This window comes from Artemia sp. Qi Xiang Cuo, chromosome 9 (genome assembly GCF_049724085.1).
Source record: "Artemia sp. Qi Xiang Cuo chromosome 9, ASM4972408v1, whole genome shotgun sequence".
NCBI lineage: Eukaryota > Metazoa > Arthropoda > Branchiopoda > Anostraca > Artemiidae > Artemia > Artemia sp. Qi Xiang Cuo.
Genome location: NC_142802.1, coordinates 6,124,742 through 6,142,984, shown reverse-complemented (window position 1 = coordinate 6,142,984; position 18,243 = coordinate 6,124,742). Strand labels below are relative to the sequence as shown.

Below are 18,243 nucleotides of genomic sequence, written 5' to 3'. Positions count from 1 at the left end.
AGCTAAGACTCCAAGCTAAAACTCTAAACCCTTAACTATAACTAAACTAAACTTCAACTCTAAGTAAAACTCTAAGCTAAGACTCTAATGTAGAACTCTAAACTATTAACTAAACTAGAACTTCAACAAAAACTCTAAGCTAAGACTCTAAGATAAAACTCTTAACTAAAACTAAACTAAAATAGAACTCTAAGTAAAACTCTAAGCTAAAAAATCTAAATTCATAACTATGACTAAACTAAACTTCAACTTCAACAAAAACTCTAAGCTATGACTCTATGATAAAACTCTAAACTTTTAACTAAACTAAACTAGAACTCTAACAAAAACTCTAAACTATGACTCTAAGCTAAAAACTCTAAATTCTTAACTATAACTCTAAGCTAAGACTCAAAGCTAAAGCTCAAAACTCTTAACTAAAACTAAACTAAACTAAAACTCTAAATATAACTCTAATATAGCAATATAATCTAAAACTCTAAAATATCAACAAAAAATAAAATAAACTGTATATTCAACAAAAACTCGAATATAACTATAAACTCTTAACTAAAACTAAACTAAACTAAACTAGATATCAAACAATAACTATAAGCTAAGACTCTAGTCTAAAATTCTAAACTCTTAACTCAAACAAAACTAAACTAGAACTCTAACTAAAACTCTAAGCTATGACTCTAAGGTAAAATACCAAACTCTTAACAAAAACTAAAATAAACAAGAACTCTAACAAAAACTCTGATCTAAGACTATAAGCTAAAAAACTCTAAAATCTTAACAAAAACTAAACTAAACTAAAACTCTAAGCTAAGTCTCGTAGGTAAAAATCAAGACTCTTAACTAAAAGTAAACTAAACTAGAACTCTAACAAAAACTCTGAGCTAAGACTCTATGGTAAAATTCCAAACTCTTAAGTATAACTAAACTAACCTTTAAGTCTAACTAAAACTACTGGCCATTAAACTAAGCAAAGACTCTAAACTCTTTCCAAAAACTAAACTAAACTAGAACTTAAAATACCACTATATGCAGAGACACTCGGCTAAAAACTCCAAGTTATTATTTCTAACAAAGATAAGATCGACCTCTAACTAAAACTCAAATCTAAGACTTTAACGTAAATTTCTAAACTCGTAACTAAAACTAAACTAAACTAGAACTTTAACCAAAACTCTAAGCTAAGACTCTAAGTTAAAACTCTAAACTCTTAACTAAAACTAAACTAAACTAAAACTCTAACTGAAACTCAAAGGTAAAACATCAAACTCTTAACTAAAATTAAAATAAACTAGAACTCTAACAAAAACTCTAATCTAAGACTATAATGTAAAACTCTAAACTCTTAACTAAAACTAAACTAAACTAGAACTCTAACAAAAACTCTAAGCTAAGACTCAGTTAAAACTCGAAACTTTTAACTAAAACTTAACAAAACAATAACTTTAATTAAATCTCCAATCTATTACTCTTAGATAAAACTCAAAATTCTTTACAGCACCTAAACTAAACTTTAACTCTGACTTAATTTATTATCTATAGCTCTGAAGTAAAACCCTAAACTCTTAAATAAAACTACACTAAACAATAGCTCTTAATAAAACTAAGCTAATTCTCTAAGCTAAAAATCTAAACTCTTAACTAAAACTAAACTAAACTAGAACTCTAGTTAAAGCTTTACGTCTAAGCTAAAACTCTAAACTAAACTAGAACTTCAACAAACAACTATAAACTAAGACTCTAAGCTAAAAACTGTAAACTCTTAACTTAAACTAAACTAAACTATAACCCTAATAAAAACTCCAAGATAAGACTATAAGCTAAAACTCTAAACTCTTAACTAAAACTAAACTAAAACTCTAAGCTAAGTCTCTAAAGGTAAAACATCAAACTCTTAACTATAGCTAAACTAAAATAGAACTCTAACAAAAACTCTAAGCTAAGACTCTAAGCTAAAACTCTACACTCTTAACTAGTACTAAACTAAACTAGAACTCTAACACAAACTATAAGCTAAGACTCTAAGCTAAAACTCTAAACTCTTAACTAGAAGTAAACTAAACTAGAACTCGAACTAAAACTCTAAGCTAAGACTCTAAGGTAGAACACCAAACTCTTAACTATAACTAAACTAAACTAGAACTCTAACACAAACTATAAGCTAAGACTCTAAGCTAAAAAACTCTAAACTCTTAACTAAAACTAACCTAAACTAAAACTCTAAGCTAAGACTCTAAGCTATGACTCTAAACTCTTAACTATTACTAAACTAAACTTCAATTCTAACAAAAACTCTAAGCTAAAACTCTAAGCTATGACTCTAAGCTAAAACTCTAAATTCTTAACTAAAGCTAAACTAAACTAGAACTCTAACTAAAACTCTAAGCTAAGACTCTAAGGTAAAACTCTAAACTCTTAACTAAAACTAAACTAAACTAGAGCTCTAACAAAAACTCTAAGGTAAGACTCTAAGCTAAAACTCGAAACTCTTAACTAAACTACAACTTTAAGTAAAACTCTAAGCTATGACTCTAAGCTAAAACTCTAAATTCTTAACTATAACTAAACTAAACTTCAACTCTAACTAGAACTCTAATCTAAGACTCTATGGTAAAACTCTAAACTCCTAACTAAAACAAAACTAAACTAGAACTCTAACTAAAACTCTAAGCTGAGAATCTAAGCTAAAAACTCTAAACACTTAACTAAAACTAAACTAAACTAGAACTCTAACTAAAACTATATTCTAAGACTATAATATAAAAAACTCTAAACTCTTAACTAAAAATAAACTAAACTAAAACTCTAAGATAAGACTGTAAGATAAAACTATAAAGTCTCAACTAATACTAAACTAAACTTCAAATTTAACATAAAAACTCTAAGCTAAGAATCTAATTTAAAACTCTAAACTCCTAACTATCACTAAACTAAAATTCAACTTTAAGAAAAACTCTAAGCTAAGACTCTAAGGTAAAACTCTAAACTATTAACTAAAACTAAACTAAAACTTCAACAAAAACTCTAAGCTAAGACTCTAAGCTCAAAACTCTAAACTCTTAACTAAAACTAAAATAAACTAGAACTCTAACAAAAACTCTAAGCTAAGACTCTAAGCTAAACAACTCTAAACTCTTAACTAAAATAGAACTCTAAGTAAAACTCTAAGCTAAGACTCTAAGGTAAAACACCAAACTCTTAACTAAAACTAAAGTAAACTAGAACTCTAACAAAAACTCTAAGCTAAGACTCTAAGCTAAAAAACTCTAAACTTTTAACTAAAACTAAACTAAAACTCTATGCTAAGTCTCTAAGGTAAAACTCCAAACTCTTAACTATATGTAAACTAAACTAGAACTCAAAACTAAAATAAACTAGAACTCTAACAAAAACTCAAAGCTAAGACTCTGAGATAAAATTCTAAAATATTAACTAAAACTAAAATAAACAAGAAATTTAACTCAGAATATAAGATATTAATATATGGTAAAAATCAGAAATCTTAACTAAAAGTAAAATAAACTGTAACTATAACAAAAACTCTAAGCTAAGACTCTGATCTAAAACTATAAACTATTAACTAAAACTAAACTAAAGACAAACTCTAAGCTAAGACTCTAAGCTAAAACTCTAAACTCTTAACTATTACTAAACTAAACTACAACTCTAACAAAAACTCTAAGCTAAGACTCTAAGCTAAAACTCTAAACTATGAACTAAAACTAAACTAAACTAGAACTTCAACAAAAACTCTAAGCTAAGACTCTGAGCTAAAAACTCTAAACTCTTAACTAAAAATAAAATAAACTAGAACTCTAAAAAAAACTCTAAGCTAAGACTCTAAGCTAAGTGAAACGGATGGGTACTTCAAGTTGGAAAATGGGTTTAGAAGGGACATTAAGAAAGGAACTTGCTCGGAAATGTCTTTTGAAAAGTATTTCTTGATGTTGAGGTATCCAGAAAGCTGTAAAGTAAAGTTGTGGGTGAAAAGGATATGTACTTCAATTTGTAAAATGGGCTAAGAAGTGACATTAAAATAGAAACGGGATATGAATTGCATTTTTAAAGGTATCTCTTTGTTTTCCGAGAACCAAAAATCTGTAAATTAAAGATTAGGATTAAACGAGTGGGTGATTAAACATGGAAAATAGGCTTAGGAGGGAACCTTAATAAAGGACATGACTCTGAAATGCCTTTTGAAAGGTATTTCTTGATGTTGTTGTATCCAAAAAGCTGTAAATTAAAGTTGTGGGTGAGACGGATGGGTACTTCAAGTTGGAAAATGGGTTTAGAAGGTACATTAAGAAAAGAAATTGCTCTGAAATGTCTTTTGAAAGGTATTTCTTGATGTTGTGGTATCCAAAAAAGCTGTAAAGTAAATTTGTGGGTGAAAAGGAAGGATGCTTCAAGTTGTAAAATGGTTTTAGAAGGAACATTAAGAAAAGATGTTGCTCTGAAATGCCTTTTGAAATGTATTTCTTGGTGTTGGGGTATCCGAAAAAGCTCTAAAGTAAAGTTGTGGGTGAAAAAGATAAGTACTTCAACTTGTAAAATGGGTTTAGGAGGGACATTAAGAAAGGAACTTATTCTGAAATGCCTTTGAAAAGTATTGGTTGGTGTTGAGGTATCCAAAAAGCTGTAAAGTAAAGTTGTGGGTGAAACGGATGGGTACTTCAAGTTGAAAAATGGGTTTAGAAGGGACATTAAGAAAAGAACTTGTTCTGAAATGGTATTTGAAAAGTATTTCTTGGTGTTGAGGCATCCGAAAAGCTGTAAAGTAAAGTTGTGGGTGAAAAGGATGGGTACTTCAAGTTGTAAAATGGGTTTAGAAGGGACATTAAGAAAGGAACTTGCTCTGAAATGCCTTTTGAAAAGTATTTCTTGGTGTTGAGGTATCCAAAAAAGCTGTAAAGTAAAGTTGTTGGTGAAACGGAATGATACATCTAGTTGTAATATGGGTTTCGACGTGACACTACCAAAGGAAATTGCTCTGAAATGACTTTTTATAAGTATTCCTTTGTGTTGAGGTATCCAGACAGTTGTCAAGTATAGCTGAGGGTGAAACGGATGGGATGCTTAAAGTTTGAAAATGGGTTTAGAAGGGACAGTAAGAAAGGAACTTGCTCTGAAATGCCCTTTGAAATGTATTTCTTGGTGTTGAGGTATCCAAAAAGCTGTAATGTAAAGTTGTGGGTGAAAAGGACAGGTACTTCAAGTTGGAAAATGGGTTTAGAAGGGACATTAAGAAAAGAAGTTGCTCTGAAATGTCTTTTGAAAACTATTGCTGGGTGTTGGGGTATTCGAAAAGCCTTATAGTAAAGTTGTGGTGAAAGGATGGATGCTTCAACTTGTAAAAATGGGTTTAGGATGGACATTAAGAAAGGAACTTGTTCTGAAAAGATATAATAAAGCCTTAAAAAAGTATTAAAAAATGGGGAGAGGACTCTTGGGGGCCCCGGGGGGGAGGCATTAGGGGATCCGGGGGGCCCTTGAGGGCCGGGTGGTCCTTTGGGGACCTGGGAGGGCCTTTGGGGGTCCGGAGGCCCTTGGGGGGCCGGGTGGTCCTTTGGGAGCCCGGGGGACCTTTGGGGACCGGTGGCTTCCTTCGGGGTTGGGGTATGGGCATCGGGGCCCTTTGGGGTTGGGGTTGGGGGATGGGATCCGTTGGGGTTTGGGTTATGGGGTTGTATGCCGTGAGGGATTGGGGTATAGAATCTCACGGCACTCTTAAAATGAAACTTGTGTATTATAACGACCACACTCAAAACCTCTTCTAAAACATCTTCTAAAATCATCATTTAAAATGTCTCTAACTGTTTCGCCGAAATAATTCCCTAAAATATCTAAAACGGTTTCGCTCAAATAACCCCTAAACTTAATCTCAGCGTGTTCCTTTTGTTTTTGGCATCCCTGCGCTGTCACATTTGAAATTATTAAGAAACCTTTTCCCGCGTTAATCTATTCATCTCTAAGATGTTTCTTGGAGAATTGTTTCCAGGGCGAAGTTTATTAATATCTTTTGAGTTCAACCAGTAGAATTGTTGCCGGGGCGAAGTTAATTAATGTCTTGGGTCTATTCCTGGAGAATTGTTTCTGGGCGAAGTTTTTTAATGTCTGACAGATGATGTCATGGTTGATTGATTTGTCAAGAAAGAGGAATTAATTTGTTGTTTCTAAGGGGAATTATTGATTCACGAAAGGGAAACACATGATCCTGTTTCCTATTCCTGGATCTTAAAATTTGCCCCGAGCGTGCACTTGACCAAAACAACAACAACAAATCAATTGATTTTGAAAATACATCAAAGTGAGAAAATTCCTGTTTTTTCATTCTCACTGACAATAACCATAAAACAAACATAAATTGCTATTGACATCCTTGAAAAACATCAAATAAATTTACCAAAACACATAACCGTCCAAGAAACATCCATAAAAGTGAGAAAAATCCTGTTTTTTCAAGTGAGAAAAATCCTGTTTTTTTCATTCTCACTGACAACGAACCATAAAAACATGCATAAATTATGTAAAAAAGTTGTAGGTGGCAGCAGGGGTGAGTCGTGGGAGTAGCACCCCCCTTTCTACTGTTATTTTCATTAAAAGCCAGAATATAATTCGTACTTTACTGAAAAAATGAATTTACTTAAAAAAATGTGCCTTGTAAGTTTAATATACATATGCTGATATTTATGCCTTAAAACCATAATTTATCAAAGACTATGTGCAAAAATGGGCAAATTTTATGACTTAAAGACCTTTCCCCTGGGGCTGTTGGGGTCATGGCGGGGTCATGTTATATCCAAAGGCATAGTTATTGAGCCTTTAAACTATGATGAGCAAAATTCTATCTCAAAATTTTGATCGGACGACTTTAGGAAAAAAGGGGCGGGAGAGGGGGCCAGGCTACCCACTAATATTTTTGGTCACTTAAAAGGAGCACTAGAACTTTTAAATTTCACTCGAATGAGCCCCTTCACAATATTCTAGAACCACTAGGTCGATACGATCACTCCTGGAGAAAAAAAAACAAACAAAACAAATAAAAGCACATTCGTGACCTTTCTTCTGGCAAAAACTAAAAAACTCCTCATTTTTGCAGATAGGAGCTTGAGACCACTGCAGTAGGGTTTTCTGTCATGCTGAATCTGATGGTGTTATTTTCATTAAAAGCCAGAATATAATTTATACTTTACTGAAAAAAATGAATTTACTGAAAAAAAATGTGCATTGTCAGTTTAATATACATATACTGACGTTTATTCCTTAAAATCTTAATTAATTTTTGATTTATTAAAGCTTAAAAAATTAATATATAAAAAACCAGGAAAGTAAAAATTATATTCTGGCTTTTAGAAAGCATAGGGCTTAGAACCCTACTCAGATTAATTTCAGCTGGTTTTGAGTTTGACTTATTGTAATTTCTGTTTGTCTTGGGTTTCATTTATTTATTGATACTGATTTGTGGTAGTCGTATGCTTGGTAGATTATTTGATTCTATTTTTGTTCATTTTTTGGTTTAATGGAGTTCTTTACTTTTTTTTGAAAAACTTATTTTGTTGAAAAAGTTTTTTTGACTAGTTTCTTTTCGTTTTATATTGAAATAGTCTTAAAATAGCTTTTCAGCGAGAAAGACTGAGCCTCTTCTGACGTTAAACAACCATCCCTTCCACAAAAAAATTGAAAGGGCAATAGCCCTTTCAATTTCCAATCGAATGAGCCCTTTTTGAAATTTTTACGACAATGCTCTCTATAAAAACATTATATGCCCCCAGGGTATAACTCACAACCTGAGCCCTGCGGGATTTGGCGAGGGGGGGGGGTCATCCTCAAAGACCTAATTTCCATAACTTTCAACTACTTTCAACAAAATGGCTATCTCGAAATTTTGATTGTATGTGTTTGGGGAAATGGTGAGCGTGAGAGGGGGTTAGTTGCCCTCCAATCATTTTCAACTATTGAAAAGGGCAATAGCCCTTTCAATTTCAAATCGAATGAGCCCTTTTTGAAATTTTTACGACAAAGCTTTCTATAAAACATTATATGTCCCCAGGGCATAACTCACACCCTAAGCCCTGCGGGCTGTGGGGGGGGGGGTCATCCTCAAAGACCTAATTTCAAGAACTTTCAACTACGTTCAACAAAATGGCTATCTCAAAATTTTGATTGGATGTGTTTGGAGAAATGGTGGGCGTGAGAGGAGGGTTAGTTACCCTCCAATGATTTTCGACTATTAAAAAGGACACTAGCCCTATCAATTTCCAATTGAATGAGGCCCTTTTGAAATTTCCACGACAACGCTATGTATACAAACCTTATATGCCCCCAGGGCACAAGTTACAACCTCTGCCCTGGGGGCTCTGGGGGGTTTGTCATCATCAAATACATAATTTCCAGAACTTTCAACTATGTTGAACAAGCTGGCTCAAAACTTGGATTGGCTATTTTTGGGAAATTGTGGGTTTGAGAGGGGGGTTAGTTGCCCTTCAATAATTTTCGACTATTAAAAAGGTCAAAAAGGGCTAGCCCTTTCAATTTCCAAACGACTGAGCCCTTTTTGAAGTTTCTACAACATCGCTTTTTATAAAAACCTTATATGCCCCAAGAACTTTCAACTACGTTGAAAAAAATGGCTATCTCGAAATTTTGATTGTACCTGTTTCGGGAAATGGTGAGCGCGAAAGGGGGTTAGTTGCCCTCCAATCATTTTCAACTATTAAAAAAGGCACTAGCCATTTCAATTTCCAATCGAATGAGCTCTTTTTGAAGTTTCTACGACAAAGCTTTCTATAAAAAAACTTATATACTCCCAGGGCATAACTTACAACCCTTGTCGTGAGGGTTGTGGGGGCAGTGTCCTCCTCAAAAACATAATTTCTATCTGTGAATCAACTACATTGAAAAAAATGGCTATCTCAAAATTTCGATTGGAAGTGTTTGGGGAAATGGTGGGCGTGGAAGAGGTGTTAGTCGCCTTCCAATCACTTTCGACTATTAAAAAGGGCACTAGCCATTCCAATTTCCAATCGAATAAGCCCTTTTCGAAGTTTCTATGACAAATCCTTCTATACGAATTGCCTTGGGCAAAACCAAAAAAAATAAAATAATACATTGTGCCAACATCGTTCTTTACTTAGTCAGCGCTATTGCGCTACCTGTGATAAACACGTTCCAACGTCAGGCCAGTTAAGATCAATATTTTTACAGATTCCTCTTGACCATCCTATCCAGTTCAAAGCTTCTGCCTTTACCTTCTCCCCCTAAAAAGTGATTCCCAAAAGATTTTTAGCTACGTCCATTCTTTCTCTTCCAATCTTGCAAGTTACACAGTACAACTTCAAGGCCTCTGTCCCTCTAGAATATATCCCCAAGCCCCCTCCCCCCGACTCTTTCACAAGCTGATAACGTTATACAGATGCACCAAAATGGCAGATATTATTAATATAACAACTAATAACTCACTGCAACATAAAGACACATGAGGCCAAAACAACTGGATGCGCTTCTCCACCTCCAAGTCTGACAAAGTTTTATAGTTATCAGTCCTTCAGCCCCCAAGAACAGACCGGGTCATGTGTCATAAATGAATTACGTTCATTTGATAAACAGGGACATCTATTGGGGAGAGGTGAGAGGAAGGGGGAACCATACCCTCTAGATCACGAAAAATACCCTTTTGATGCTTTTCCATTGAAAACATAGAAGATAAACAAAACAGCCCTCTCCCCCTAAATTTTGAAAAAAACACCTTTTTGTTTCTTCATAAAAATAAATTGACGACCCCCCCCCCCTTTAATCTTTCGTGAACTGGCAACCCTATTGATGAAAATTTTAATAATTTTCATTTCTAAAATATATATAAATATATATATATATATATATATATATATATATATATATATATATATATATATATATATATATATACATATGTCCTGGAATTCGAAGAGTTGTTAATAGTAGTTGTGACAAGAAAACAGCTTTTTGCCGTCGTTGCTGATTCAAATATTAAACTTTATTTTGCAAAGACCCTGTTTCAGTAGATGGCCCCCCTCTATCATACCTCTTAAGCTTTAAGATTACCTGAAAGAATAAGCATCGCTCCTTTCCAGGAAAAGTTTTGGACAAGCCATTCAGTAAGGGGTGCAAACAAAAAAGTGCCAATTCCAGAGCCACAAACAGCAATTCCAGTTGCAAATGACCGTTTCTTGTCAAAATAGCAAGTTACACTTACAATAGCTGGTAGATAAATGAGACCAAAGCCAAATCCTATCAAAACAATAAATATAATAGTCTATAAATAGCCAATTAATATAAAAAAAAATATCCAACAAAACAATCCTATAAATGCCGATAAATATAATCCTATTACCCAATAAACATGCTACAACAAAAATAGTTTGCTAAAGTAACAATTAATGATGGGTGAATAGACGGGAAACAGTTTTTTTTTCTTTACTCAAAAATGCTTCTTTTTTTTGTTCTAGCGCAACTTTTCACTTAACTTTCAAAAGAGCATAAAACAAGAAATTTTCCAGAATCTAGGTTTTACGCTTCATCGCCTTCTAAATTTTTGCTTTTTTGGAGAAATTTAGGTGTTTGATACTACGGCTTTGTATGCTGAGCTCAGGAATATTATCGCTCTGACTCTACGAAACAATTTGGCCTATAGACAAGTTCATGTCTCATAGTCTCTTACTCCAAGTTCCTCCAAGCTAATTCCTATTTTCTATCTCCTCACTAAGTTTCGATAATATTTCCATACAAAAATGCAAGGGGCGTCCAATGAAAAATTACACAAAAAATATGCACGAAGCCGAAGAAAACCGAATTTGGGTAAAATGAAATCCTAAAAGAAATATGAAATTTCGGTCTAAGGTTCCCGAAGAGGTATGTTTCAAATAAATAGGACCACACATGACCCCAAAGAAGTTTTTTAGACCTCTGTGGCTCCGTGGCTCGTGGTCTCTCGCACTCAATCACGGTAAGATAAAACTTTCAACATTTTTTTCTGATATGGAGATTGCAAAAAGGCGATGAAAAGCTACTCACAACTTTTCATAAGGAGAATTTTCAAGTAGATCTTTAAACAGCATGTTATATATCGTTAATTTGAGACTGCCCTAGCTTCCAAAAAAAACTTTAGTGATTCTATAATTTTAGATTGATATAGAACATTGAATTATCTAATCAAAACCTAAGATGAAAATCTTCTAATCTTCTATTCTACACCACAAGGCAAGGCCGTATCAAGGGGGGGGGGGGGGTTACCCGGTTTGAACCCCCCCCCCCCGAAATTTTTGACCGAGTCGAAAATAAGTCGAAAATTAGTAAAATCTAGGTAAAAATCAGTAAAATTAGTCGAAACCTGAGTCAAAAATTAGTAACCTTCCCCCCGAAAAAAAAATACTGGATCCGCCCTTGCCACAAGGTAATTATATTTTATGATAATATAATGTATGGAATTGTGTCGCATTAACGACGCTTCTTGCCTACTTAGGTCCCTGCATCGTCCCTGCAATGTGTTACTACAGTCGGGTTCAATCTCTGGGATATCCCCCGCTCATCTCATCTCATTAAGCCCAGTGTGCCACCACGGGACATAAAAATTAATCCCCGGCGGGGATAATATAGTGAAACTATATTACTATGGTATGTACACTAAAATAGTATATATAGCCTACATTAAATAGTGTTTACATTAAACTATATGGTAAATCAGCAATTATAATTTACTTGTTGTTTGAACACTGTGAAACGTATTATCTTTAAGATTTGAAAAAAAATAACATTACCCTTCCAAAACGATTATACCTTTCAGTTGGATAAACAAACTTACCTGTCAATAGAGCGACAGAAGAAATTTAAACTAAATGGATTTAAATTACTTCCTCAAAAAGATAATTTATTTTATTTTGATTAATTTAATTAATCCAATCTGAAAATGAGACGATTTACATATTCAAAAATCCCTATCAAAACGATTAGACCTTTCAGTTCGATAAACAAACTTACCTGTTAATAAACCGACATTATAAATTTAAACTAAACTGATTTAAATTAATTTCATCAGAAGAATAATTTAACTTCTTTTGATGAATTTAATTAATCCAATTTAAAAATGAAACGATTTCCACATTAAAAACATACACATCCCTTACAAAACGATTATACCTTTCAGTTGGATAAACACACTTACCTGTCAATAGACCGACAGAAGAAATTAAAAGTAAATGGATTTAAATTACTTTCCTCAAAAAAAATAATTTTAACTAATTTTGATTAATTTAATTAATCAAATTTGAATGCGAGACGATTTACATATTCAAAACATACACTTCCCTATCAAAACGATTAGACCTTTCGGTTGGATAAATAAACTAATCTGTCAATAGACCAATAGTAGAAATTTTAATCTAAACTGATTTAAATTAATTTCATCAGATGAATAATTTAATTTTTGATTAATTTAATTAATTCGATTTAAAAATGAAACGATTTCCACATTGAAAAAATACACATACCTTACAGAACGACTATACCTTTCAGTTGGATAAACAAACTTACCTGTCAATAGAGCGACAGAAGAAATTTAAACTAAGTGGATTTAAATTACTTTCCTCAAAAAGATAATTGAAAGATCTTAAGCCGAACTAGCCAGCCATGACAAAAAACCAACAAAGAGAAAAATCTCTGTGAAAAAAAAAACAACAAACGAGACAGCGGCGAGTGGAGAGAAAAGAAACGACAAATGTAAAACAACGCGAATATTTCGCCTGTATCCAAACAAGGCGTCTTCAGCACGAAAGAAACAGAAGAGGAACAAGATAAAAAAAAAACAAGCTAAAACTAAAAACCCAATAAAACTACCACCAAAAAAAAATATATATATACAACTGGCGCAAACTGATCCACGTAGGGAAAAGATGCTATTATGGAGTTACCTCAGTGAGAACAGCAGAGCAACTGAGGAAAAATAAAAAAAAAATGGAAATTTCTTTAACTATTCTGTTGCGAAATAATCCTTTTATTGGCTATTATTGAACCAATTCGTTTTGGTCTATCAGGTAAAACAGTCCCCTGGTAATTATTTATAATCTTAATTCCCTTATTGACTGTTGATTCACTCTTTAGGAGATTATCATAAATTGGGTCAATATTTAAACTACCTGTGTCCCTATTTATCAAAAGGTTAGCAAACAGGTTTTTTAATTTCAATGGCTTCTCTCGCCCATTGTGTGTAGCCCTTATCATTTGAAATAGCTAAAACCTCATCAAATTTTACAAAGTGATCTGGTTGAAACCAAATATGTTCTGCTAAAGCTAAAACAAAGGTTTCTGGAGGCTTGCTTAATTGTAGAGTTTTTTTCTACTAAAAATGCATTTCGAGCTAATTTGTTAAAGAAGCTTTAGGATTTGTTGTTTATTGACCAAAAATGAAAATAGGACATCAATGAAACCAGATTTGTTTGTGGTTGGGGTTCCTTTGGTTCTAACAATTTAATTGAGAGGTCTTCATGGCCTGAAAAATTAATATTTCACACTAAAAATTAATACCACCACATTTTTTTCTATCATTTTTGTCCTTGATAAACTCGTCTTGGTCCCGCCAAGTCAAAATTTAAAATCTACTTGATCTCCTCGACCTTTATTCTCTCAAATTTCAAGCTAGGTCTCTTAAGTAATGAATTTAGACCCTTAGCCTTAACAGAGGTATTGCAGATATGCCTTTTTGACAACCTTGATGAGTATGTGTCTTTTGAATCAGTTCAACAATCCCTGAAAGTTCTGATTTAATACCTTTAGCAGTTCCTGAGATATTGCAGATATGCACATATAACGACCTGGATACACGACGATATAACGAACCTGGATACCGACCATATAATGACCTGGATAATTTAAAACTTCATAGTTTTAAATTAATCAAAGGAAAATTTAAAAATTCCGGGTTTTCATGTATATTAGACCTAAAATGTGCCCAGGGTGCAAAAAAAATTTTTAATTTGATGTCCTTGGTACCCTAAAACAGCTAGCCTTATATAAATGACCTTCGCTCTTTGAGGACTGGTCCAAAACTTGAGCGAAAAAATTTATGGGGTGTATAAAATTCCGTGTTCTTGTGGGAAGTCCTATATTGGTAGGACTCACCAACAATTTGTTGAAAGATTTATTGAACACCGAAATTCAATAGAAAAAACCCTACAATTAAGCAAGCCTACGGAAACTTTTGTTTCAGCTTTAGCAGAACATATTTGGTTTCAACCAGATCACTTTGTAAAATTTGATGAGGCCTTAGCTATTTCAAATGGTAAGGGGTACACACAATGGGCGAGAGAAGCCAATTGAAATTAAAAAAACATATGTTTGCTAACCGTTCGATAAATAGGGACACAGGTAGATTAAATATTGACCCAATTTATGATAATCTTCTAAAGAGTGAATCAACAGTCAAATAAGGGAGTTAAGGTTTTAAATAATCACCAGGGGACTATTTTACCTGCTAGACCAAAACAATTTGCTTCAATAATAGCCAATAAAAGGATTATTTCGCAACAGAATAATTATAGTAATTTCCATTTTTTTTTTCTCAGTTTTTCTGGTGTTCTCACTGAAGTAACTCTATAATAGCATCTTTTCCCTACGTGGATCAGTTTGCTCCAATTATATATATATATATATATATATATATATATATATATATATATATATATATATATATATATATATATATATATATATATTGTGGTGGTTTTATTGGGTTTTTAGTTTTAGCTTGTTTTTATTTTTATCTTGTTCCTCTTGTGTTTCTTTCGTGTTGAAGACGCCTTGTTTGGATACAGGCGAAATATCTGTGTTGTTTTCATTTGTCGTTTCTTTTCTCTCCACTGGCCGCAGTCTCGTTTTTTTTTTTTTTTTTTTTAACTTAGATTTTATCTTTTTTTTGTTTTTTTTAAAATATAATTTAATTTATTTTTATTAATTAATCAATCCAATCTCAAAATGAGACGATTTACATATTCAAAACATCCCTATCAAAACGATTAGACCTTTCAGTTGGAAAAACAAACTAACCTGTCAATAGACCGACGCTAGAAATTTAAACTAAAGTGATTTAAATTAATTTCACCAGAAGAATAATTTAATTTTTTGATTAATTTTATTAATCCAATTTAAAAATGAAACAATTTCCACATATATATATATATATATATATATATATATATATATATATATATATATATATATATATATATATATATATATATATATATATATATATATATATATATATATATATATATATATATATATATATATATATTGTGGTGGTTTTATTGGGTTTTTAGTTTTAGCTTGTTTTTATTTTTATCTTGTTCCTCTTGTGTTTCTTTCGTGTTGAAGACGCCTTGTTTGGATACAGGCGAAATATCTGTGTTGTTTTCATTTGTCGTTTCTTTTCTCTCCACTGGCCGCAGTCTCGTTTTTTTTGTTTTTTTTTTTAACTTAGATTTTCTATTTTTTTGGTTTTTTGAAAAATATAATTTAATTTATTTTGATTAATTAATCAATCCAATCTCAAAATGAGACGATTTACATATTCAAAACATCCCTATCAAAACGATTAGACCTTTCAGTTGGAAAAACAAACTAACCTGTCAATAGACCGACGCTAGAAATTTAAACTAAAGTGATTTAAATTAATTTCACCAGAAGAATAATTTAATTTTTTGATTAATTTTATTAATCCAATTTAAAAATGAAACAATTTCCACATTGAAAACATACACATATCTTAGAAAACGATTATACCTTTCATTTGGATAAACACACTTACCTGTCAATAGGCCAACACTTAAATATAGAAAGGCAACGCTCGGTGCAAACATGCTGAGCCCCATTCCAATTGAGGAAATAATAGCTCCAGCAATAGTGACTGGACGGCATCCATACTTATTTGTAAAGGCACTTGCTATTGGTCCTACCAAAGAAAAGAGAGAGATTACTTTTTTCATACTTTTGGGCTCGAATGTATTTATTTGGCAGGATAATCAGTATATTATACAGAACCTGGTTGGTTCTTTTGTGTGAAATTTTAAGCCAGTAAAACGAAGGTATTTTTTTTAAGCCGGAATATTATTTATGGTAAACTCTCTTTTTTTCAGTGATATGGTGATCGATGGAAATTAAATGTGGACAAACATTAAGATTTTAAATAATTTTTCGAGTGAAGTTGATAAGATTAGCAAGGATATGATAAGTTAAAGAAGATTTGAGGTTCCCGAAGAACAGCCTCGGGTAAGTAAAAGATAAGGTTTTTTTTCATTTAGCCAATCTGCTAAAGGAAAATTACCTCATATAGTTTCGAGAACATAGGAACGAAAGTTATAGGGCAAAAACTGTCAAAACCAGGGTTTCAATCCTCCTTTTTTAAGTGGGTTATGAAACCCTGCTTCCATGTTTGTAAAAATCACCCACACTCGGTACTCTCATTGAAAAGGACGAATAAGGGTTTTGAAAAGAAATCACTGAAAGCACTAATAAGAGGAAATGGAATACTCAAAGGGCAGATGCTTGGTTTTCTTAATTTTCAAATTCTTCTTTCGACCTACAAAGAGGAAATAAAGAATAAAAACGGTATATAACATCAGGTGGTATTTGAAAAGAAAATACTGGAAAGCTTTGGACAATGGAAGCGAGGAACCTTCTAAGTTTATTTGTGGTAACTTTAGGGGGTTCAGGTAGGCTGAAATTAAGCTAGTCATGTCTCCTGCCACACAACTTTTAACTTTGGAATATCAATTTTTTTGTTTAATTTTAAACAGTTCTTGTACCTTATTTTTGTGGTGGGATCAAGCATATTTCCGAATTTCCTTTTTTAGCACTTTTCATAGTTAGTTCCTACGAAAAATGCTTCATCCAGTACACTTCATCCAGTAAATCGAAAAGAAAAACTTCATCCAGTTTACTATTTCTAAAAAACTTTGATTGTTTTCTAATAAATCAATAAATCTATATCAATGACTCTAATAAATCAATACATCTGTTATTATAGGCTGATTAATGGGTCGGGTTTATCACTGGAGTATTATCTTCTGGGAAAGGGATTAAATATTTATCACGTTTCTTTTGCAAAAACTAGCAATTTTTCATCAAGATTTTAATTGGAAATATCGGACCAATCTTCGGATTCAGCTACTTGCCAAAAGAAAGAAGGTTATGAAATGGGGGTAAGTACCATTGCTGATTGAGAAAGAATACTTAACGTTTGAGGAGGGAAACAAAAGACGGGAAAGGTAATAACTACCACCCACTGGGGACAAAGCTGCGGGGGGACTGTAAAAATTATTCATATTAGTTACAATAAAATCAAGAGAGATGTTTCCCCAGGTAGTCGGTATTTTAACAATTGCTTAACCTTAAGAGAAAAAAAAAATTGAATCGGTCTTCAGATCATTGGCGTCGCCAACTGAAATAGTCCAGCATGGGCATACTTGGAAATAACGAAATCTGCACTTTTCTGCAATAGCTGGACTACGTTTTTATACTACGCCTACTATGACTACGCCTGCGGGAGACAGAACTTAGTAAACTTGAATAATTTTACAAAATGAGAGACCCCACGTCATGGGACTGTACTTCTGTAATAGTTATAAAGTTAAGTTCAGTAAGATGGAAAAATTTACACATTCGGCGCTAGTAACTAAAATATTTACAAATTTAAAACGATTTGAGAAACACGAAAGCTATTGGGTTTGAGTATTTCCTGGGAAAGGTTTCAATTTTGGACGTTATGACCTCGGAAACACAGGGTTAGGGGTTAAATCATTTAGGCAGTTGAAAGGTAACAGAAGAAGAACAATCAGGAAGGTAATAGTACGTCCAGTTGACAGCAAGGAAGAATAAGTAGTTTCTATTATAGGATAATTTGCACAAGCAAGATCTCTCAAGCCAGAGTCTCATTAATTTGGTAACCCATTAATAAGGCATACAATGAGTGGCGGGGTATCAGGAATGGGGTAGGAAGCAGTTGACTTGGGTGGGTTCTTGAGAGAGACGGGGATGGGGGACAAGAAGGCAATATGGTGCTGGGAAGGAGAAGTTGGATGTATTATAGGAGACAGACCAGGTTTTTTTTTTTTGCCAAAGAAGAATAAATGCCGGTAAACCAGTAGAGACTGTCAACCAAATAAAATAAAACAAACAAGACAGTCAAATAAAACTTAGAGTAGAAATATTAAAAAACGA

General features: G+C 32.9%; 1 protein-coding gene across 3 annotated transcripts in view; it reads right to left on the bottom strand.

Moving 5' to 3' along the window:
• The window catches only part of Mct1 (Monocarboxylate transporter 1), a 354,171-nt gene that overhangs the window by 82,015 nt on the left and 253,913 nt on the right, over window positions 1-18,243 (bottom strand). For all 3 annotated transcript variants that reach the window (XR_016142215.1, XM_089094249.1, XM_089094248.1), the window contains exons 4-5: window positions 15,833-15,976; window positions 10,078-10,263 (exon numbers count right to left, since the gene is read on the bottom strand). Coding sequence is in view for 2 of the 3 variants with exons in the window: in XM_089094249.1 (XP_088950375.1) it covers window positions 10,078-10,263; window positions 15,833-15,976 (330 nt within the window). In the remaining variant the exon portion in view is untranslated. The remainder of the gene's footprint in view (window positions 1-10,077; window positions 10,264-15,832; window positions 15,977-18,243) is intronic.